This window comes from Neofelis nebulosa, chromosome 2 (genome assembly GCF_028018385.1).
Source record: "Neofelis nebulosa isolate mNeoNeb1 chromosome 2, mNeoNeb1.pri, whole genome shotgun sequence".
Taxonomy (NCBI): domain Eukaryota; kingdom Metazoa; phylum Chordata; class Mammalia; order Carnivora; family Felidae; genus Neofelis; species Neofelis nebulosa.
This window is the reverse complement of record NC_080783.1, coordinates 158,914,177-158,936,928: the sequence shown is the minus strand read 5'-3', so window position 1 is coordinate 158,936,928 and position 22,752 is coordinate 158,914,177. Positions and strand designations below refer to the sequence as shown.

Below are 22,752 nucleotides of genomic sequence, written 5' to 3'. Positions count from 1 at the left end.
ACTATTGTAAAGTATTATAAAGTAAAATATGACTGTCTTAGCTCAGGCCACTTTAACAAAACCATAGACTGGGTGGCTTAAGCAGCCAACATTTATTTCTTACAGTTCTGGAGGCTGGAAAGTCTAACATCAAAGCACCTGACTTAACTTCTTATATTCTCACATAGCAGAAATAGGGTGAGAGAGCTCTCTGGGGTCCCCTTTTTAAAGGGTATTGATCTCATCCATGAGGAGTCCACCTCTATGTGACTTAATTACCTCCAAAAGCCCTCACTTCCTAACACCATCACTTTGGGGACGAGGACTTCAACATATAAATTTTGAGGAGACAAAAACATTCAATCCATTGCAATGACTAAAATTGAAGATTATAGTTAATTACTATATCCGATAAAAGAATGGAAGTAAGTGAAAAGTCTCTATGAAAGCAAAGTGCGTAACTGTTTCACAAGACTTTAACCATTATTTCCCTTAAGGGAAACAACATTGGCGAATCTCCAGGGCTTTTTTATAAAGCACATAATTTTGGCCATTTTTATATTAACAACACTTTACACAAATTTAAGCTAAAGAAGGCTGAGTTGATCTGATTTATTTACTAACTTTTCTTATGAAGTTCACACAATAGTGTTGATAATTAAATATGGAATACATAAACTTTATTATTTCTAATATCTTTCTTTTTAAAAGGTGAAAGAACAGATCTCCTCCCCACCCCCCAAGAAATTTCAAAGATGCATTTACGTGTAAAATATAACCTGAAATTTTGATTTTTCTTCATTCAAGATTTGACCCTGGGAAGGTCATGATATCAGAGATGATTGATCATTTGATTAAGATAGGATTATAGGTGCAAAGAATCCTGAATACTGACAAAGAATACTTGGTTATATACTTAATTAAAGGACAATAAATTTAAAAAATACAGAAGAATGTACTATAATTTGATTATAAGAAGTTTAAGATGTTTCTCAAATAAAAATCTTTTCCTTCTTTCTTTTTAATAATTAAAGATATGACACATAGAGCAATGAAAGTTTATTCTGGTTAAGACAAAATCTCTGCTATCTAGGCAGAAGGTAAAGATTAACCTTCTACCTTAGGGATTGATGGCTCAACCAAGGAAGCAAGCCCCTTAAAACTGACTGAACTTTGCCAAAATTGTAGCATATTCCAGTGTCTTTTCAGATGCAGGTACTACATATCAAGGCAAATAAAATTCACTTTCCTGAAGTTGTCTTTCACTATGCTTTTTCATACTGTAGAACAAACTGATAATTTGGAACAAAACTGCACTTTTCTCTTGAAAAATAAAAACACATACATAGTTGTATTTTTCTGTAACGATTGCTACTATTATAGTTATACAGTAATCCTTATTATATTTAAAGAAACTAACTTCCCAGAGAAACCAACTCCTAGAGAAACGTGGGAGGCAGGTCATTGAGAATTGTTTGTCACATATCAATATTTCAGCAGATCATCAAAACTCATGAGCATTAACACAACTTTGTTCAGCTATACATATCCTTTTATACATTAATGCAACAAAAAGAAACATTTATTAACTTGACCCAAAGGTATCACTTACTACATAGCATATCAAAATAAGAAACAAAAGTATATAAACTTAAAATCAGGCTTGGTAATCAAGGGTTTAATATTCTATCCAAAAAACAATCTAGGTTTGCCATGATTATTAATTAACTCAGTATCAGTCCAAGGTTTTAAATTTTCTAAGGTTCGTAGAAATTATATAATTCCGGGGCCCCTGGGTGGCTCAGTCGGTTAAGTGGCCGACTTCGGCTTAGGTCATGATCTCGCGGTCCTGAGTTCGAGCCCCGCATCACGCTCTGTGCTGACAGCTCAGAGCCTGGAGCCTGTTTCAGATTCTGTGTCTCCCTCTAGCTGACCCTCCCCTGTTCATGCTCTGTCGCTCTCTGTCTCAAAAATAAATAAAACATTACCAAAAAAAAAAAAAAAAAATTAAAGAAATTATATAATTCCAATTTACAGTTGGAAAAAAAATTTCATTTTTTATTTTGTTTGCTTCAATCTTGTTTCATTGTTGATTCAATTTAATGGAAGCCAAATTTACAATTTTAAAGATCTTAAAATTTATGTAGGAGTTAAGTTAGCCAATTTGATCAATAAACTAATATAAAAAGTTTAGGAAAGGGGCACCTGGATGGCTCAGTCCGTTAAGCATCCAACTTAGGCTCAGGTCATGATCTCAAGGCTCCACTCTCTGCTCATGAGTTTGAGTCCTGCTTCAGGCTCTGTGCTGACAGCTCAGAGCCTGGAGCCTGCTTTGGATTCTGTCTCCCTCTCTCTCTGCCCCTCCCCCGCTTGCGTGCACGCCCTCTTTCTTTCTCAAAAAATAAATAAACATTAAAAAAAATTTTTAAAAAGAGTATGTTTTTGTCTCCCTCTCTCTACCTTTCAAAATAAATAAACTTTGAAAAAAGAATATGTTTTACTTAACCCAATATATCCAAATATGATTTTAGCAATTTACTTTTTAAATTGTTAATGAGATATTTTACTTATTTTTCCTACTAAGTCTATGAAATAGGGTGTGCGTTTTATACTTTATAACACGTCTCAATTCAGATTCACTACATCTCAAGCGTCCCATTTAGTTATATTACACAGCACAGGCCTAGAGACAGAGATGAACTTGTTTTTTCAAAATTAGGGTTTTTGTTTATTTTTGTAACTATTTTTCTTTGGGGGGGGGATATTTTTATTTTTTGAGGAGGTAAGATATACCAAATTTCAAAAGTACCAGCATATTCAGTGAAAAAGAAGCCTTCCTTAAATCCTGTCCCCTGCTATCCTCCTCCTGTAGGCAACTGCTTTTAGTAATTCTGTGCATTTACAAATACATCCATATATTTTCCTACTTTGTTTTCCACACAAATAGTAGCACAACATACATAGCTTGGCACTTTCTGTTTTTGTTTTCACTTAATATATTTTAGAGATCTTTCCATAGCAATGTATGCAGAGCTTCCTCTCTTTAATGACTGCATAATGAGTACAGTGTAGTTTATTTAACCTTTTGATGGTAATTAAGGTATTTGTAACCTTTTGCTAATAAAGACTGCTGCTCTGAATATTCTTGCACATAGGTCACTTCATACCCAAAAGACTATTTGTAGGATAAGTATCTATAAATAGAATTGCTGAATGTAATTAAAAGAATTGCTAGAACTTATGCTTCCTACACAGATTTCCATTTTGCTGATCATTACACCCCTAGAACTTAGCATAATATTTGGCACATTCTAGACATCCAATAAATACTTGTTGAATGAATTTATAAAGTAGGAAGTGAGGCTTGTTCTTCATTTTTTCAGCAGTTATGGACTCAATCTGAATGTTACTTTTTGGATCTGATGCTTGCATTATTCTTACTTTGAGCATTGCTTTTCCCAGGAAGTGTGACCTCTCCCTCTCTTCCTTGGTTTCCTTCCCTCTACATCCCTCCCCGATCTGACTTAGAAGCAAAAGAAAGCTGGCGAAATCACATTAATATTTAGGGAAAACTTTTTAAGATAAAAAGTATTAGGGCTAGAGACAGTCATCACTTAATGGTAAAAGGCTCAACCCACCAGAAATATATGCTAAACTTACATGCATTTAATAAAGTAGCCTCAAACATACATGGGAGTATCAATGGAATTGCAGGGAGAAATAATGAAATCTACCATTATAGCAGATTCAACACTCTCAATTACTGATAGCCCATTATATTGCTAGCCCACTGTGTCAGGAACTCTTCTCCAAATCGTTACTGAATGTAATAAATTGTAAGGGTATGGGGGCCAATATTTTCTAATGGGTGCTCAAAATGCCAAAGTATGAACGACCTAAGAAAGCACAAACGAAAACAGCTGCAATAACACCCCTAGCAAATCTGAATTTAGTGGAAAGCTTGTGATAGGAACATGAGTGTTTCTTTTTCAAAAGTAATTTACAAAACTTTTCAACTGTTAGCACTTCCTGAAGAAGAGAAGGGAGTAGGCGAGTGAGTCGCATCCGGTACGAAGGCAAACAGGAGGGAAATGGGAACATTTATTTCATTAACATTTACTCAAAAAACGTTTATTGAATACTTACTACGTGCAAGAACTCTACCAATTACCAGCTACTTCAGCTCTTCAGAGTTCAAAGAACGTCAAAATCAAATGATTTCTTAAAAGTAATTCAGATATTTAAACATCACTTAAAACTTTTAGACAAATCGAGATGTTTATGGGACGAAGAAACGGGCGCCAAAGAATTTGGGCTCAGGCAGCGAGGACAGCTATGAGCAGTCGGCGGGGTCCTAGAGCATCCACGCAAAGGCTCCATCCTACAGGCGCAAGTGTGGTCAGCTATGCTGGTGCTCAGAAGGGACCTAAGGGGCGCTTCTGCGCAGGCGCGTGCCGCCTAACTCTCCCCAGGAACCGACCCAAGTTCTCTTTTCGGTCTCAGACATGGTGAGTGAGGTTGTGTTTTGGGTTGGTGCTCGGGTGCAATCCAGGTGGAATGATACCGAGCGGCTCAGTTACCTTAGGGTATTTTCGCAAGTATTAGAGAATGGTTAGCTTGAGATACGGGCCTTGCAAGGTTTCTTTGGGGCTGGGAGAGGGTGAAGTATTACTCAGCATTTTCGGCAGATCTCGCGGGCTCAATTACGGCTTCTAATTTTATCTAGGCTGCTTCCTAAGAGGCAGGCCTCAAGGTCCGCGGCCCGATTTCTTAATCGCTCAAAAAGCCGCGCCAGTTGGTGGTTCCTGTTTACTTTCTTAATATTGTATGGCTCAAAATCTGTAGAGTCATTACTGGTATGCTCTCTTTGAAGATGTAAATTTTAGGTGGGATCTGGTGGAAATTCACTAAATTCTTTTTTGGTAATCTACGTCATGACCTACTTAACAATGAGGTAGTGCTGTCTCGATCACAATGAGCTAGGTCAGAAGTTCAGGAACTGGAGCAACGTCCTCATTTCCTGAGAGCTTGCTGCAAATGAAGAAACTAAGACTAAAAAGCTGGAAAAGATGAGGCTAAAGGAAATATTTCCTTGATAAATTGAATAATCTTTGGAGTGTGTAGAGGTGGCTCTGAAACCTGAATTTCTAGGATTAGTAAAATTTCATTAAAGAACTTAACTGCAAATTATACGCTAGGTATATATATATTTATGCTTCAGCTTGCTGCTACATGTAAACCTTCAGTTGCCCTGAATTGATAAGCTTGGATTTTCTGTGGTGTTTATTTTACTTAAAACTCTTAAGTGAACGGTAAGCAACAGCAGATACGGGTAATAATTTTTTGGGTCAATGATGAGCTGGCATGTATTCTGAATCCGAAGTTGATTATTACTACTTTAGCTCTAGAATTACCCTGAGACCTGAAAAATTACCCGAATCTTACCACGACTTTAGTGCTTAACTGTTTTTGTGTGGCAAGATGAAATCAAAGTGAAAAATTCAAATGTATGTTGAATATACAAACTGGGGTCAAGTATTAAAATAAGAACAGTTATGAAATCACTGCTTTTTTGTTTTGAAAGGGCACACCGCAGAAGGATGTTACTATCAAATCAGATGCACCTGACACCCTATTGTTAGAGAAGCATGCAGATTATATTGCATCCTATGGCTCAAAGAAAGACGATTATGTATGTATATGATTTTACGTTGAAAATTTATTTTGAAGTGAATCTATAATGCATAAGCAGTCAGTAGGTCAGTAATGGCCCATGTTTCTTAAAAATGGTAACTCCTGCACGCCAAAGCACTGAAGATCCCTCTCTGAGGTGCATTCAGTGTGCCTTTGGACATCAGGTTGAGAGTACATCAGCATTAACGATGGTTCTTAGAAGATTTGGCAGACAAAATAGATTACCATCTGCCTAGATTTGTAAGAGGTTTGAGGTACAAAAGAGATTTGTACTTTGTGGGTATTACTTTCAAGGTCAGTGATGTGTTGGCATGTATTACCTGAGTATATGGCTGATGTGTAATAATACTTTAGCTCTAGAATTACGCTGAGACCTTGAAAAAGTCCTTACCCTAAGTTTCAAAACCTTGAATAGTTTTCCTCCCTGGGACAATCTCAGAAACGTTGAGTAACATACAACTCAAAGTAAATATTTTTCCTAGTAGTATCCAGACAACAATTGAATTGACCATCTTGGCTAGTTTTGATGAATTTGTGACTTAAGTTCTCATAACCTCATTATGGAGTTGTTAAGGACCATGTTTATCTTTTCCCTGGATGACTCAAGGATTAAGTCTTATCCCTGCCTTTTTAATCTAGTGCTTACCAACCTATTATTTAAACCCTGAATTTGGGTTCACAGCAAACTAAGACCACTCACCTGATTCAAAATTTTAGTATGTAATAACATCGGTGGACTCTCTACCAGTTTTTATTTTTCTTTGATGAGCTGTTGTTGGCTATTTTATCTTTTGCATGCTTTGGCCATTTTGGTTTTCAAGTAGTTGTATCAGTAACTAATAGGTAATAGATGGGCTTTGTACATATTCCATATATCAATAGGATAGATGTCTAATAAATAACGATGTTAAGTACTCTGAAAGAAATATTTTCCCCAAACTTGAAAATGGTTGGTATATTTTTCACTTCTACTTCGGTTGGCTCTTAGGAGAGATTGAAGTCCTGTTTGTATTGTTAGTCACGGGTGAATTTATCATATGCCTCTCAGATACTGTCCCCCCACCAAATTTGAGAGGCACAAATTTAAAATCAATACTGATTATGTTAGGATCAACTGAATTAAACAGTATGTGTGGTTAGTTAGCTTTGTATGTTCCATCACTTTTACCCTGCATCAGTTCAAACTGGCACATTAAAGTCATTGTGTATTTTAGGAATATTGTATGTCTGAGTATTTGAGAATGAGTGGTATCTATTGGGGTCTGACTGTAATGGATCTCATGGGACAACTACATCGGATGAATAGAGAAGAAATTCTGACGTTTATTAAGTCATGTCAACACGAGTGTGGTGGAATAAGTGCTAGTATCGGACATGATCCTCATCTTTTGTACACTCTAAGTGCTGTCCAGGTAAATATTTATTAAAATTTAACAGTCTTGGCAGTGTATTTTCTTACTTGAGAACGCAAAAATTGGGTATTAGGAGTATGACAAAATTGATGTCTATGTCAAACAAGTTTCTCTTTTCAAATGAAGCCTGTATTCTACAAGGTCAATGATGTGATGGCATGTATTAGCTGAATCCAAAGTTGATGTAAATAGTAAAATTCCACTGAGACCTTGAATGATAAAATGTTTGTCTTTGTTATATGTAAATAATTTGAAAATCTCCAGGTAGAGTTAAATGTTGATTTTCATATTAGTGAAAATGCACAATTAGGGGTTTAAATAGTATATTTAAAGGTCTTAGAATGCTAAGGTATAGTTTGTGTGTAGGGGATGAATGCTTTATGTTACCAATTTGGGTTTGTTGATAAAGCCTGTGGCATAATAGAAGATAGCCTGCAGATTTGCAGTATGCATAGACAAAAGGACATGTTTGCTTAACAATTTAAAATGTCATTGAGGAAAACATCAGAACAAACTTAGCAGTGTTGAAGAGGTATTTACTTAATGTGTTTTGTTTTTGTTACAGATTCTTACTCTGTATGATAGTATTAATGTTATTGATGTAAATAAAGTTGTGGAATATGTTCAGAGTCTACAGAAAGAAGATGGTTCTTTTGCTGGAGATATATGGGGTAATGTCATTCTAAACCATGCTACCCAAAATAACCAATTTTAAATTCTGTTTTGGTGTTGATTGTAGTGATAAACTTTGTTGAAAAATTTTAAGTACAATGAATTGGAGACTTTGCTAATAATTATAAGGAGACTTTTAAGTTTTTGATCTTTTCAGGTCCCACTAAGCAGCTGGTCTAACTGAAGTTAAATGGTCTGCTGGAAGTTCCAGCATGCACTGTGTAGTTATATCAGCATACAGGAGAACTGGAACAGAGGGGGCCAGTCTAAAAGATGAGGTAGGTGAAATTTTTTTCCCCAGTATTTGGTGACTTTGTAAAGTTTTTTTCAAACTATTTACTGGCAAGGGAAAAATAGTCAAAAAACTTTACAAACTTACTGGATATTTGAGTGGAGGGAGGGAATAGTACATAGTACTATATTTGATAAATGTAGATAATCTCTGCTTTAGGGCTGAATACAGTGCAGGCCGGAGAGACCAGCTGCTTCATGGGATGTGAAAATCCACTTTTATATAATAGGGTAAGTTCATTGTCATTATTAGAAATTGAATAGTCCTTTTGGTTCTGTGTTCGTTATCTTCCCTTTCTGGGCATTCTAAGCAACTTCAGATAAATTGCTGTATTTTTGACAAAACTATTTTCTAGTTGCTGGTTTCCTCAGAAGTGATTTTGCTTCAGATTTAGCTTTCCTCCTAGTGCCCAAAAGTAAATATTAAGCTTGAACTCTTGGAAATTTAACCGTGCAGTTTGTTAGTTAACCTGCATTATATATTAGGGTCAGGTTCCTCTGGTAGCACTTATGTTTTGATTTGATTCCATTTTCTTTTAGGAGAAATTGATACAAGATTCTCTTTTTGTGCAGTGGCAACTTTGGCCCTATTGGTAAGTTTTGAATATTGTATTGGAATAATTAAGTGCCCATGATTATTCTGGAATCTAATAGGCTTATTTTTTTCTGTTTGTAGGGGAAGTTAGATGCTATTAATGTGGAAAAGGCAATTGAATTTGTTTTATCGTGTATGAACTTTGATGGTGGATTTGGTTGCAGGCCAGGTTCTGAATCCCATGCTGGACAGGTAATTTATTAATGTGGATTAAAATTGTCAACTTTGAAGGGATAACTAGTGTGGTAAACTGCTAAAATATTAATGGCAGTTTGTGTCTGTTGAATGTGAATGAAGTTAACTTAAATATACTATAATGTGGGATTTTACATACGAATTGCTTAAATGCAGATAAAGGAAGGCATTTTTACAGTAGTATGTTCTAGCATCCTGTTCCCCACCTCTCCTGAACACCTATTTGCTTGTGCCAGAGAGGCTAATTGTGTTTGTAAAGAGTATTTGTACTGTTGCACATTGTATCTGTAAATAGTTGTCAAATAAAACTTGCTTTTTAGGGGCACCTAGCTAGCTCTCTGTCCATAGAGCATGTGACTTGTGATCATGGAGTTGTGAGTTTGAGCCTCATGTTGGGTATAGAGATTACTTAAAAATAAAATCTTGGGAAAAAAAATTGGCTTTTAGCCATGAAAAAATTTTGACAATAGTATTTCATTACAGAATTGGATCCTAGAATTAGTATGTTTGGATTTGTTCAGGTAGTTAGGTGATATTTACATGTTTGCAATTCTAACTTTTTAATAGAAACCAAGTTTTTAGACATAAATTGGCTTTTTACTTGAGTAGTTTTTATCACTATTACTATTGAAAAATTATTATATACATATACTTTATGTCTGTAATTTTAGATCTATTGTTGCACAGGATTTCTGGCTATTACTAGCCAGTTGCATCAAGTAAATTCTGATTTACTCGGTTGGTGGCTTTGTGAACGACAATTACCATCAGGTGGACTCAATGGAAGGCCAGAGAAGGTATAGTTTCATCAGATATACTGTGTTCTAGTAGCTTTATTATTATAGCTTTTTGTAAATTGTTAATGAGCTTGTCTTTCCACCCCCATTGAAAATTTTCAGTTGTACATCCTAAAAAAATGGCCTTGGCAAAAAATTAGAGTTGAGATACTTATTAAGGTATCCATTTAAAAGACTCTTGAAGAAAAGATGTGTATGCTACTTTCTGATGCTGTCTTCAGTCTTCCCTATCCTGGAGTAGAATCTGGAGTAGAATCTGAGGGAAAACAAAAAAAATGGCAAATAACTCTTAGCTTTAAAGTATATTTGTATTTAGACTTAGTATATGAATTCTTAAAGGGTCTTTTTCCCTGTCCTGAAGGCCTTGTATTTTCCAGGGATAGAAATGTAGCTATTTCTTTAAACTTTTAGTTCTAGACCTATACCAAGGAAAATCAGTCATGCGTTAAAAGTTTTGTTTGTATCTGGGACCCAAAGAGGGCTATTGTGTTTAAATTCTTTTAATGTTTATTTTGGGGGGTGGGGTGGGGAGGCTACAAGAGAGGGGGAGACACAGAATCCGAAGCAGGCTCCATCCAGGCTCTGAGCTATCAGCACAGAGCCTGATATTGGGCTCGAAATCACAAACTCTGAGATTGTGACTTAAGCTGAAGTTGGACACTTAACTGAGCCACCTAGGTGCCCCCCCCCCCCCAAGGAGGGCTATTAAGTGAACACCTGTATCTTTTGTAGAAATTGCCATGTCTACTTACTGGGCGAAAGGACAAATAACTTAGAAAATCAATGATTTTTAAAAATTCTGCTAAAAGCTTTCATTTAAAACCTTTATTAAATTTTTTTAAAGAAAAACCCAATTTTTGACATTTTGATTTGGAGGGAAGGGAATCCAGCTTTCCTTCATAGTTTGCATTTCTCTTTAGTTATCACACATTCTCTAAATTGGGTCTGGAAGGGCCAGATAGTAAATGTTTTTAGCATTGTGGGACATACAGTCTTATTGCAACTACGTAATTATCCTGAAGAGCAGATTGTAAGACTTGTATTATAAAAACCATTTATGCATATAAAATCTTTTGGGGTGCTTGCATGGCTCATTTGGTTAAGCATCCAACTTTAGCTCTGGTCATGATCTCATAGTTCATGGGGTCAAACCCCACATAGGGATCTGCTAATAGTGCAGAGCCTGCTTGGGATTCTCTCTCTTCCTCTTTCTTTCCCTTTCCCTCTCCTTTTCTTTTTTTTTTTTTTTTAGAAATTTTATTTTTTATTTATTTATTTTTTTATTTTTATTATTTTTTTTAAATTTTTTTTCAACGTTTTTTATTTATTTTTGGGACAGAGAGAGACAGAGCATGAATGGGGGAGGGGCAGAGAGAGAGGGAGACACAGAATCGGAAACAGGCTCCAGGCTCCGAGCCATCCGCCCAGAGCCCGACGCGGGGCTCGAACTCACTGACTGCGAGATCGTGACCTGGCTGAAGTCGGACGCTCAACCGACTGCGCCACCCAGGCGCCCCTCCCTCTCCTTTTCTGACTCGTGCTTTCTCTCTCAAAAATAAATAATAAAGCTTAAAAAAACAAAACATTGTCTAGATAATGACTCAAAGACTGTAGCTAGCTGGATTTTTGACCAAAAATAATAAGGCATGGTGGTGCTTTTGTCTAGATCACTGTATTTTTGTTAAGCTTTGCTTGCTCAACATTTATGAATAAGGTAAGGGGTAGGGAAGTACCCATAGGTGGTTTCTAGCTAGTTAAGGTCCAGTGAAAAACCTGGATAATCTTGGACAATTAGAAAATGGGTCAGGGTGGGGATTGCCAGGAATCTACACTTAGTGTAGGAGAGCTTTTAATACACCTATGAATCACCCACTGATTTTGTTGAAATGATTCTTCAATTGAAGGTGAGATGTTCTACGTTTTTTAAACCCAAGTGACCTATATTTTGAGGAGCTAGGCTTTAGACTGTCTTTAAGCAGGTATATCATAATATTAGCATAAGGGGCATTCTTTGCATATAAAATAGAGGTACAGGTATAGTTTTCACTGAGTAACAAAGCTCTGAAACTTTTAGCATGGGTATCTGGATTGAAATGTTTGTTTTCCAGTGATTATCTTTAATTCTAAAGATTATCTTTAATTCTAATCCTCCCCCACCCCATGTTTGGACTAGAGAATAAAATTGTGGCAATTCTCTTGTGGCTTTTTTTTTTTTTTCTCCTAGTTACCAGATGTATGCTATTCATGGTGGGTGTTGGCTTCCCTAAAGATAATTGGAAGGCTTCATTGGATTGATAGAGAGAAACTGCGAAGTTTCATTTTAGCATGTCAAGATGAAGAAACAGGAGGATTTGCAGATCGACCAGGAGATATGGCAAGTATATTTCTGACATCTTGTTAGTTACATTTTCAGTGTTGCTTTGAGTTACTTTTATATTTCCAGGCATGGAAATGGAATAGTATGCAAAGTAGGATACCCTTCTGATAATTTTAATTTGAGAACAGATGATATAAAACAAGTGTACAGAAATTTCTTATCACTTGTCAAGAAAAGTAGTGTATGGTAAAGGTCCTGTGTTAAAAACAGAATTTGAAGCCATCATTTTTATTTTATACATACATATTTTAATTTTTTTTTTTTTTTTGATGTTTATTTGTTTATGAAAGGGAGAGGGAGACACAACAATCCCAACCAGGCTCCAGGCTCTGAGCTGTCAGCACGGAGCCCAACATGGGGCTCAAACTCCCCAGCCGTGAGATATGACCTGAGCTGAAGTTGGACATTTAACTGAACCACCCAGGCACCCCCATCACTTTTATTTTAGAAGAATTAAGCATTTATTAAAGTAAAATACAATGGGATCCAGTATAACTTGTTCAGAAGTAGAGTTTCAGAAGTTTTCATTTGTAATACTTTATAAATTCTTATTTTTTAAATAGGTGGATCCTTTTCATACTTTATTTGGAATTGCTGGATTGTCACTTTTGGGAGAAGAACAGATCAAACCTGTTAGTCCTGTTTTCTGCATGCCTGAAGAAGTACTTCGGAGAGTGAATGTTCAGCCTGAACTAGTGAGCTAGACAGTGAGACATTGCTTAGGATAGTTTTGCTATCTTAACAAAAGTGCTTATCAAACTTAATGTGCTTAAAGTGCTTATCAGACTTAAAAGCTGTGTTACTATTTTGTATATGAATATTAATTATGTACTTATACATAATGTAAAATAAAGATCTTTATTGTATCAGCTTTAGATTACCTTCTGCAATGCTATTATTCTGAGTACAATTATTTGTTTCTGCTTCAGTGTATTTATTTGTATGTTTCCTTAACAGCAAGCTCAGTTTAAAGAACTATTTAAAGAAGTATTGTGTTCTACTTGATTTTTTCCATGTGCTTCTTTCATGTTATATAATAATGGCTAATGTAAATTGGTCTATGTCAATGAGAATGTGAATATTAATAAAAATTGATAAACCCATCCATATATGAATTAAAAGATGCACAAGAATAAATGGCTTTTGAAATTTGGGACTGTTTCATAAGTTTATGGCTACTCTGAATTGGTCACAAAGTAATTTAGGTAAATGGTGCATTTCACCATCTTAGAGTAGGATTGCAATTTGAATATACTTTACTCTTATTTTTTATGATTTTATGTCACAGTACCAGCTATTCCCAAGGAATTGTTGGCCTTCAAGGAAATGGAAGTTGATAGTTGCCACAGTATTTTTTGAACCTGTATTTTCAGAAGCACAGATGAGTATTCTCTGTGAGTTTTACATTCTTGGTGAAAATGAAGTACGGAAGTTGAAATTTTCTCAAGCATGTTGACAATATTCTATATTAATAGTCCTTTTAAGAATAAGGATTAGTGGGGTTCCTGGCTGGCTCAGTCGGTAGAGCATGGCACTCTTCTGAGTTCAAGCCCCACGTTGGAGGTAGAGTGAATAGTGATGGTTCACTTAGACCTCATTCACCAATGTCCATTTTAACATTTTGAAGAAAAGGTGCTTAACATGAGATTGTTGAAATTATTTTGACAGTTAACTAATTTGAAGAGTTTAGGATGAATTGCCACTATTTTGATTCTTCTGAAACTTTGGATAGAACATAATCTCATTTAAATGGTGTCATTGGAACTGGGTGAACTAGGCTGTAAACACCTGATTTATTGAGGTAACAGTTGCCTGAAATCAGTTTTTACATAATGTTGCATTAGTTTCAGGTGTACAGCGGTGACGTCACAAGTCTGTACTTAAACGCTATGTTTAGTAATATTTAAATGTTTTTCACGTTTATTTTTGAGAGCACCAGCAGGGAAGGGGCAGAGTAGACGGAGACACGGAATCTGAGGCAGGCTCCAGGCTCTGAGCTGTCAGCACTGAGCCACCCAGGTGCCCATTTAGTAATGTTTTTAAGTATCTTCTAATAGTATCCAGGGTATTTTCTCAATCCTAGCTTCTCTATGAAGTTGGTACTGCTATTTCCATAGTCAAGAAAAGTAAAAGGCCCTGAAAGTCATTTGTTGCAAAGCTAGAGCTTGGATTTGTATAGTCTGTTCTTAACTAATTCATACCCACAGTATGAAAAATAGAGAACTGTGGGAGAGAGCTCATCTTTTTTGACCTGGTTCTTAGGGCACTGTGTATATAGTTCTGTGCTTAATAGGTGAAGGGCAATCTTGTGATAACAGCCTTGTGGATACTGAAGCTGTAGGAGGTTCGTGGCACTTTTCTCTGTTTTGCTATAGAAGCAATGTTAGGCTGAAAACTGAATTTGTCTCCACCAGCAGGCGTTGAGTGTCCAGTGAGGGAGAGTTTGTAAATTTAAAAAGAATTTCAAAAGCGTATTTGAGGGTATGTGGGAAATGTTAAAATTAAAAAGCACCAAACCCCTTTGGTAAAATAGAGTGCTGTGGTAACTAACAATGGGGCTACCAAATTGGATGGATATCGATGGGCTCTGAAGAATTTGGTTCAGCCGAGTTGTGCCTCATTAAGCTCAAAGCCACAAAGCCAAATCCTGGGAGAGGTGGAGGCACTGGACACCGGTGTGGGTAGGATCCAGGTGTGGATGGGGGAAGTTGGGGTCGGTGCGCCTGCGCGCTGGGGCTCTGTGCGTCTGCGCACGGGGCTCCAGCCCTGTTCTTCGACGCTTCCGTACTTCGGAGCGGTGACGCCGCTCAGAAACCCCAACCTTGTGTCTGGAAAGATTCCTGAGGATGCTGAGGCCTGAGGTCTCGTCAACCTCGTCTTCTGCCCCTGCGGCCTCCCCCGCATTGGGAAAGGCTAGAATTCAGAGTCGTCGCTATAATATCGGACTCCAGGAGACTCCTCAGAGCCGCCCTTCAGCGCAGGCCTCCACGTCCACACCTCCGGGCACTTCTGGAGCCGCCGGCGACCAGAGCAGCAGCAGCAGCAGCAGTGTCCATGGCCACCCGCCCCTCACCCGACCAGCCCAAGGCAAGGAGTGGTTGGGTGGAGTCACCTGTCAGCCGGAGGTCTGCAGCATCTGGAGGTTCAGGGGGGCGGGGGTGGGCGATTACCACAGAGAAGGTTCCGTTGGGATTTGGTTGGAGGATGAGAATGGGGTGCTCTAGGAATTTGCTGGGTCTGAGTGACTGGACTCGGCCAATTGGTTTTATTACAAGGTCGCAATGGTAAATGGCTCAGTTCTGAGGAAGACTGAAATAACTTAGGGTGTAATGCCCCGCCCCAAGTATATGACAAATGGGAGAATTTGTGCAAGAGTTTGGTGATAGCAATGCTAAACCGCTTGGCTCCTAAACTAGGATAGGACGAAAATAGATTTTTTTTTTAAAATTTAATGTTTATTTATTTTTGAGAGAGAGAAAGAGCACAAACAGGGGAGAGACAGAGAGAGAGGGAGACACAGAATCCGAAGCTGAGCTGTCCGCACAGAGCCCGACGCAGAGCCCTACCCGGAGCTCGAGCCTAAGAACCGCGAGACCATGACCTGAGCTGAAGTCGGAGGCTTACTTAACCAACTGAGCCACCCAGGCGCCCTGAAAATAGATTAAATTTAGCGTTTCATCTAATTCAGTTGAATAATATGTTTAAGTAGTTTAAAAATGTATGTACTTCAATGCGAGTTCGACTTATTTATATTCAGACAACTCTCTCTTTGTGGAAAAACTGACAACTCTGATATATCAGTAGGAAAGTTCCCAAACAGGGAAATGAATCCAAATGAATTTAAAACTTTTGGGGGGTGCCTGGGTGGGTCAGTTGGTTGAGTGTCCAACTCTTGCTTTCAGCTCAGATTGTGATCTCCAGGTTCATGAGATCCAGCCCCACGTCGGGCTCAGTGCTGATAGTGCCAAGCCTGCTTGGGATTCATTCTCTCTCTCTCTCTCTCTCTCTCTCTCTCTCTCTCTCTCCTCTCCCTCTCCCCCCCCCAAAATAAATAAATAAATAAACAAACAGACATTTAAAAAGTTGTTAAAACTCTTGTACTATTTGCATGGCAAGAGAGAGTTTCAATGAAGTCAAATCAGTACAAGAAAAGAAGTCTCATAATTGCTATACAAAGTAAACATAAACATCTGGTGTATTTGAAGAGTAGAAGGTAGTTTATGATTTTATCAAGAGTAGTCTCAGCTTGTAGAAGCACATTAGCAAGCACTTGCCTTATATTTTAGTACCAGATTATTTATCATTAATGCCATTAAGTTTGTCACAATTGGCTATTTTTTTAAAGTTGTTATCTGATGAAGTTTTATAGAAAGTGAACATGATACAAATTACAGCGATTAAAACATCATTGTATATAATTCTGAATCTTTAAGAATTGATATTTCATTTTTCAAATTTAGGTTCATATTTTGGAAACAAAAGATCTAATGCAGAAAACATATTTGCATCAAATTTTACTTTTGGTACAAGCTCATCTTCTGCACGAGATAGTAATTATCCTCAAATACTAAAAACTCCATTGTCTGCTGGAAATCCCCAGAGATCAGGTTATAAAAGTTGGACACCACAAATGGGATATTCAGGTAAAATGAGTGGAATGTTGACCTAGATGACCTTTTGAAACTTTTAAGATTTATAAGTTAGGGTAGTTAAATTCATTTGAAGTTATTTGTAATTGATATGGATGACTGAAAAAAAAATCAGTTTACATCTATCCATAATTTGAGGTTAAGTTAATGCTACTTAGTTTCTGATATTATTTGTTAATATATCCAGGTCTGCATTATTTTAACTATTCTGACAAAAAGTAAATGAAGGAGAAAACTCTCTCTTATACATGATGTTTATTTAAAGTCAGAAATTGATCCTGCTAGTACATCCTGTGGGTTTTTTTATACTTAAATTTTAGTTTTTATATAAATCTACTAGATTTTCTTGAGGGGAAAATGGATGAACTAATTTCTTCATGTGTAAGCATTCTCTAAGGTACATTCAGTGAAATTGCTTGGATATAGTGTTTGTGAATGTATACATTTACAAGATAATGACGAATTGTTTTTCTAAGTACTTCTACCAGGGTACACTATTACTGGCAGTGTATAAGAGTTCTTGTAAATTTACATCCTCTCCAACATTTTGTATTGTCAGACTTAATATTTACCAGTCCAGCAGTTGTAAGATACAACCTAATTGTAGTTTGAGTTGGCATCTTCCTGGTTATCAATGAGGCTGATTCCCTTTTTTTTTTTTTTTAAGTTTATTTATTTATTTTGAGAGAGAAGAGAGAACATGCATGCTGAACGGGCAGAGAGAGAAAGAGAGAATCCCAAGTGGGCTAGTGCCCTATGTGGGCTTGAACTCACAAACCTCTAGATGGTGATCTGAGCTGAAGTCAAGAGTTGAACACTTAACTGAATGAGCCACCCAGGCACCCGAGGCTGGTTACATTTTGTTGCTTTTTGACCATCTAGCTTTCATTTTTTGTGAAATGACTGTTTGTGTGTTTTTCCCATTTTTCTTTACTTTTATTTTCTAGATTTGTAGAAATTCCTTATATATTCTAAATATATATTCAGAGTACATATTCTTTTTGATGAGTACATTTATTGGGTGTATCTTCCCTAGGTTTGTGACTTCTCTTCTTTCCTCCTTTTTTTATGATGTTCTTTGATGAACAGAAGTTCTTAATTTTATACATTAGTAAACATTTTGTCTCCACTTGTAAATGTCTTTTACAGTTGTAAATATGTATAGTTTATATGTCTATTAGGTCATCTTTTTTTTTTTTTTAAGCTCTATGCCCAGCATGGGGCTTGAACTCATGACCCTGAGGTTAAGAGTTTCATGCTCTACTGACTGAGACAGCTAGGTGCCCCTATTAGGTTATTTCTTTAATTGTGTTAAGTCTGTATTACTAAAGACTTTTGTAGAGGTATATTAAAATCTCCCATTATGATTGTGGACTTGTCTATTTTCTCTAGTAGTTCTGTTAATATTTTGTTTTGCCTATTTTGAAGCTATTTCATTATTTTTTACAATTTCTTTTTTTTTTTTTTTTTATTTTTTTTTTTTTTTTTTTTTTTTTTTTTTTTAAATTTTTTTTTTTCAATGTTTTTTATTTATTTTTTGGGACAGAGAGAGACAGAGCATGAACGGGGGAGGGGCAGAGAGAGGGAGACACAGAATGGGAAACAGGCTCCAGGCTCCGAGCCATCAGCCCAGAGCCTGACGCGGGGCTCGAACTCACGGACCGCGAGATCGTGACCTGGCTGAAGTCGGACGCTTAACCGACTGCGCCACCCAGGCGCCCCTACAATTTCTTTTGAGAGAGAGAGTGCATGCACACAGGCATACAAGCAGAGGAAGAGCAGAGAGATAGAGAGAGAGAGAATCCTAAGCAGTAGGGCAAAACCAGACATGGGGCTCCAACCATAAGATCATGACCTGAGCTGAGATCAAGAGTCAGTCACTTAACCAACTAAGGGGTGCCTGGGTGCCTCAGTCAGTTAAGTGTCCGTCCCACTTTGACTCAAGTTCCTGAATTGGGCTGGCTCAGTGCTGATGGTGCAGAGCCCGCTTGGGATTCTCTCTTTCTCCCTCTCACGCTGCCCCTTCCCCTCCCCCGCACGTGCTCTCTTTCTATCAAAATAAATAAATAAACTTAAAAAAAAAAAAAACTCAGACACTTAACCATCTGGGCCACCCAGGCACTCAGAAGCTATTTTAATAGGAGCATGAAAATTTAGCATTGTTCTATCTTAGTATTAAAAGATTCTCTTCATCTATAGATACAGTTTTTGCCTTAAAAGTTTTATTTTGTCTGCTATTAATTTGGCAGTTCCTTTTCTTTTGGTTAGTATTTATAGGGTGTGCGTGTGTATATATATACATACATATACGTATATGTATATATGTATATATACACACACACATATATATGTATATATGTGTATATATGTATATATGTGTGTATATGTATATATATGTATACACATATATGTATATACATATATGTGTATACATATGTATATATATGTATATATATATGTGTGTGTATATGTGTATATATATTTATTTATTTATTTTTTACTTCCAAACTTTTACCCTTAGGCCTTTTACATGGTATTTCCTATGCTTAGAAACTCTTTCTTCTCTTCTTCATATAGTCAACTCTTATTTATTCCTCAAGTCTAAGCTGAAATGTTATTCCTTTCAGAAAGCTTTCTGTGATCCTGTAAGATTAGCTTGAGGCTCCCTGCTATGTGCTGCCATTTAACTTTGCATTTTACTGATAGTATGGGTATTTTAATTATCTTTTTTCTCTATAGCACTATGAAGGCAGAGACTATAGCAATCTGGATCCAATCTGAAGATAGAACCATATGGTGATTTAAACAAGGGAGATTTAATATAAAGAATTATTAAATTATAATAAAACAATCACTATAGGTTATAAGAAAATTGTTAGGTGCCCTAGGGCTGAGAGGAGGCCCAAGAGGTCATACTTGGAAGCAGGCCCTTTCCAGGAGCCATTTCCAAGTCTGAGGTATAGATCTCCTTGGAGAAGGTGATATTGAACCTATTGAATAGCAGAGGATACAGATTGGCCAGAAAAAGCTGGTTTACTGTCCCACTGGGGAGTGGTGCTATATAGGGCATTTAATGTTTATCTCCTCTGTTGGCAGGTTAGGTACTGACAGTGTGGTTGACCAGGTCAGCCTTGTTAAGAGGAAGTTCATGATGTTGAGCCCATGCATATCTTTGACACCATGGCTGCTTTGTTCAGAAGTCTATTAAAGAAGCACTGGGGTGGCTGGGAAAAGAGGCTAATTGAAGTCCATAGAGTTTATCATTGTCTACCTGATAATTGAGAGTCTTAATTATCTAGGGCATCTAGTAGATGCCCTTTAGTGGGCATTCACATGAAACACAAATATTTTCAGAGTTTATGCCCATTTAAAGAGGCCCATCTGCATACATTTCCCCCAGATTTCCTTGACATTATCTTCCAATCTTGTTTCTTCCAGGTCCCTGACTGCCCAGCTAGATCATTACCAACTGCTTATGAATGAGTCTAAATGTATACTTCTGGTATACTTCTGGTACCTCATTCCAGACATGGTAGACAACCAAATGTACTCCTCAAAGTTCTGCTCATATGAAAGATCAAAATGAACAAAACAGCTAAAAAAAAATTAGAATAAAATAATAATGCACATCAACTGTCTCAGTGAAAGAGGAGTTTCATAGCAAAAAAGCAATGGAGAAATTATTAAGGAAAAGTTTATCTATACAAAAGCAGAAATCTTTGAGATATCAAATCAAGATTGGTAGCAAGTATAAATCATTGTAATTGATTTATAAAATTCTCATAAATGAAAAACATTAAAATTTAGTAAAAACTCTATAAGGACAAATATCTCAAAATAAAACATAGAGGGGTACGTGGGTGGCTCGGTTAAGCCTCCGACTTTGGCTCAGGTCATGATCTCACAGTTTGTGGGTTTGAGCCCCATGTCGGGCTCTGTGCTGACAGCTCGGAGCCTGGAACCTGCTTCAGATTCTGTGTCTCCCTAACTCTTACCCCTCCCCTGCTAGTGTTCTTTCTCTCTCAAAAATGAGTAAACATTAAAAAAAAAAAATTTTTTTTTAATTTTATTTTTTTATTTTTTATTTTTTTTTAATGTTTATTTTATTATTTTTGAGACAGAGAGAGACAGAGCATGAACAGGGGAGGGGCAGAGAGAGAGGGAGACACAGAATAGGAAGCAGGCTCCAGGCTCTGAGCCATTAGCCCAGAGCCCGACGCGGGGCTCGAACTCACGGACTGCGAGATCGTGACCTGAGCCGAAGTCAGACGCTTAACTGACTGAGCCACCCAGGCGCCCCCAAAATTTTTTTTAATTTTAAAAAAGGAGGAAAGAAACTTCAGAATTAAGAAAAAAGAGAAAGAATTTCTTTAAAAAATAGAAAACAAATGGATATATTAAGTTATGTTCAATTTTGATAGTAATTTTCAAAAATAAAAATTTAGTATCAGTCCATTAAATTACCCAATATTACTACTACTACTACTACTAATCCATTTCAGAAGTTAAGAATGGTAAATATACAGTAAAATTGGTTTATCTCATATACTACTGATGGAATTGGGGGAAAAAAATCAGTATAGGGGCACCTGGCTGACTTGGTTGGTAGAGCATGTTGCTCTTAATTTCAGGGTTGTGGGTTTGAGCCCCACATTAAGTGTAGAGATTACTTAAATAAACTTAAAAAAAGTTGGTACAATTCTGAAAGAAATCTGACAATATATAGGAGATCCTTAACAAATGGTGGTTTTCCTTTGTTCCAGTGATTGACTTCTAAGGATCCATTTTAAGGAAATAAGAAGAGCTTTAGGCACTAGGATGCTAATTATATCAGCATGACAGTGTAAGCATTCTTTTAGAAGTTTAAGGGAGGTATCTTCTGAGTGTACTGAATTTTCACTGGAAGTTAGTATTTATTTTCCAATTAAAAATAGGAAGGTCATATTTTATTGCAGAATTTAAAATGATTTCATAGATCTAATATAAACTTGATCATAATGTATAAGCTGGCTTTCAGTTCAAGATCTAGACACAATAAATTTTTTAATCAACTCTTAAGTTAACCACTGACTCGGATAACATAAATGGATAATTTTGTAGACATTGTAATAGAAGGGTAGAAAAGAATCTAGGTCAGGAAAGGATAAGAGGGGGAAAAGGGTCTATTGAAAGATTGACAAGGAAATCAAAGGTAAATTTGTTTTTTGACAATAAAATTTTACACATTTTTTTCATCCATGGATAATGTCCCATATTTAAGTAATTTCATATGCTTTCCAACGAATCCCTTCTATGTTATTGTATTTAATTCTTATAACAACTTTGTGAAAAAGGTTTGGTATTTCTGGTTTACAGATGAAGAAATGGTAGCTTTATTATGGTTAAACAACTTACCTAAATATTCATTGTTTGGAAGGCATAGATTTCAAAATCTGTAATATATGTAAAGGTTAGGAGCATCAGATTTGGAGCCGGGCTGCCTGTGTGCAAATTCTGACTCTACTAGTTCCATCCATGCATCAGTTTCTTTATACGTAAATGTAGTAAATAATGATATCTATTTGATAGAATTGTGACAATTAAATTAATTAATCCAAATAAAGAATTTAGAGTAGTCTTGACACATTAATAAAGTATCCAACATTACACATTTAATACACAATACATATAATTGGAGTGTAGAGTTGTATAATATTTTATTTTTTATAAAATGCATTCATATATATATAATCCCATTTGATTCTTTCAGCCAGCTCTTGAGTTGGGCAGGGCAGTTATTACATTATGTCTTGTAATTTTTGATTTTTTTTTTTTTTAATTTTTTTTTTTTTTAATGTTTTTTATTTATTTTTGGGACAGAGAGAGACAGAGCACGAACGGGGGAGGGGCAGAGAGAGAGGGAGACACAGAATCGGAAACAGGCTCCAGGCTCCGAGCCATCAGCCCAGAGCCTGACGCGGGGCTCGAACTCACGGACCGCGAGATCGTGACCTGGCTGAAGTCGGACGCTCAACCGACTGCGCCACCCAGGCGCCCCTGATTATTTATTATGAAATAATTTGCTCAAATTCATATAGCTTTTAGACGACAG

The 22,752-nt window shown here is 36.7% G+C and overlaps 2 protein-coding genes, 1 long non-coding RNA gene and 3 other non-coding genes across 6 annotated transcripts in view; 5 read left to right on the top strand and 1 right to left on the bottom strand.

The window, feature by feature from the left end:
* The first annotated feature begins 4,148 nt into the window (after positions 1 to 4,148).
* Positions 4,149 to 13,165, top strand: RABGGTB (Rab geranylgeranyltransferase subunit beta). Its single transcript, XM_058716944.1, is given in 10 exon segments — positions 4,149 to 4,441; positions 4,444 to 4,487; positions 5,564 to 5,671; positions 6,888 to 7,085; positions 7,651 to 7,756; positions 8,589 to 8,641; positions 8,725 to 8,835; positions 9,510 to 9,635; positions 11,860 to 12,009; positions 12,576 to 13,165. Coding segments are annotated over 10 exon segments (1,224 nt in total). The 5' UTR covers positions 4,149 to 4,254; the 3' UTR covers positions 12,717 to 13,165.
* Positions 5,326 to 5,404, top strand: LOC131505892 (small nucleolar RNA SNORD45). The gene has a single exon (XR_009258645.1). It is a non-coding gene; the product is annotated as a small nucleolar RNA SNORD45 (small nucleolar RNA).
* On the top strand, positions 5,967 to 6,050 carry LOC131505893 (small nucleolar RNA SNORD45). The gene has a single exon (XR_009258646.1). It is a non-coding gene; the product is annotated as a small nucleolar RNA SNORD45 (small nucleolar RNA).
* On the top strand, positions 7,226 to 7,297 carry LOC131505895 (small nucleolar RNA SNORD45). The gene has a single exon (XR_009258647.1). It is a non-coding gene; the product is annotated as a small nucleolar RNA SNORD45 (small nucleolar RNA).
* On the bottom strand, positions 9,637 to 22,142 carry LOC131504545 (uncharacterized). Its single transcript, XR_009258049.1, has 2 exons — positions 22,056 to 22,142; positions 9,637 to 9,879 (listed from the first exon to the last, which is right to left on the bottom strand). It is a non-coding gene; the product is annotated as an uncharacterized LOC131504545 (long non-coding RNA).
* Positions 13,249 to 22,752, top strand: part of MSH4 (mutS homolog 4) — a 92,624-nt gene continuing 83,120 nt past the window's right edge. The window contains exons 1-2 of the mRNA XM_058716947.1: positions 13,249 to 15,099; positions 16,473 to 16,655. Of these exons, the coding sequence (XP_058572930.1) occupies positions 14,859 to 15,099; positions 16,473 to 16,655 (424 nt within the window). The 5' untranslated portion in view covers positions 13,249 to 14,858. The remainder of the gene's footprint in view (positions 15,100 to 16,472; positions 16,656 to 22,752) is intronic.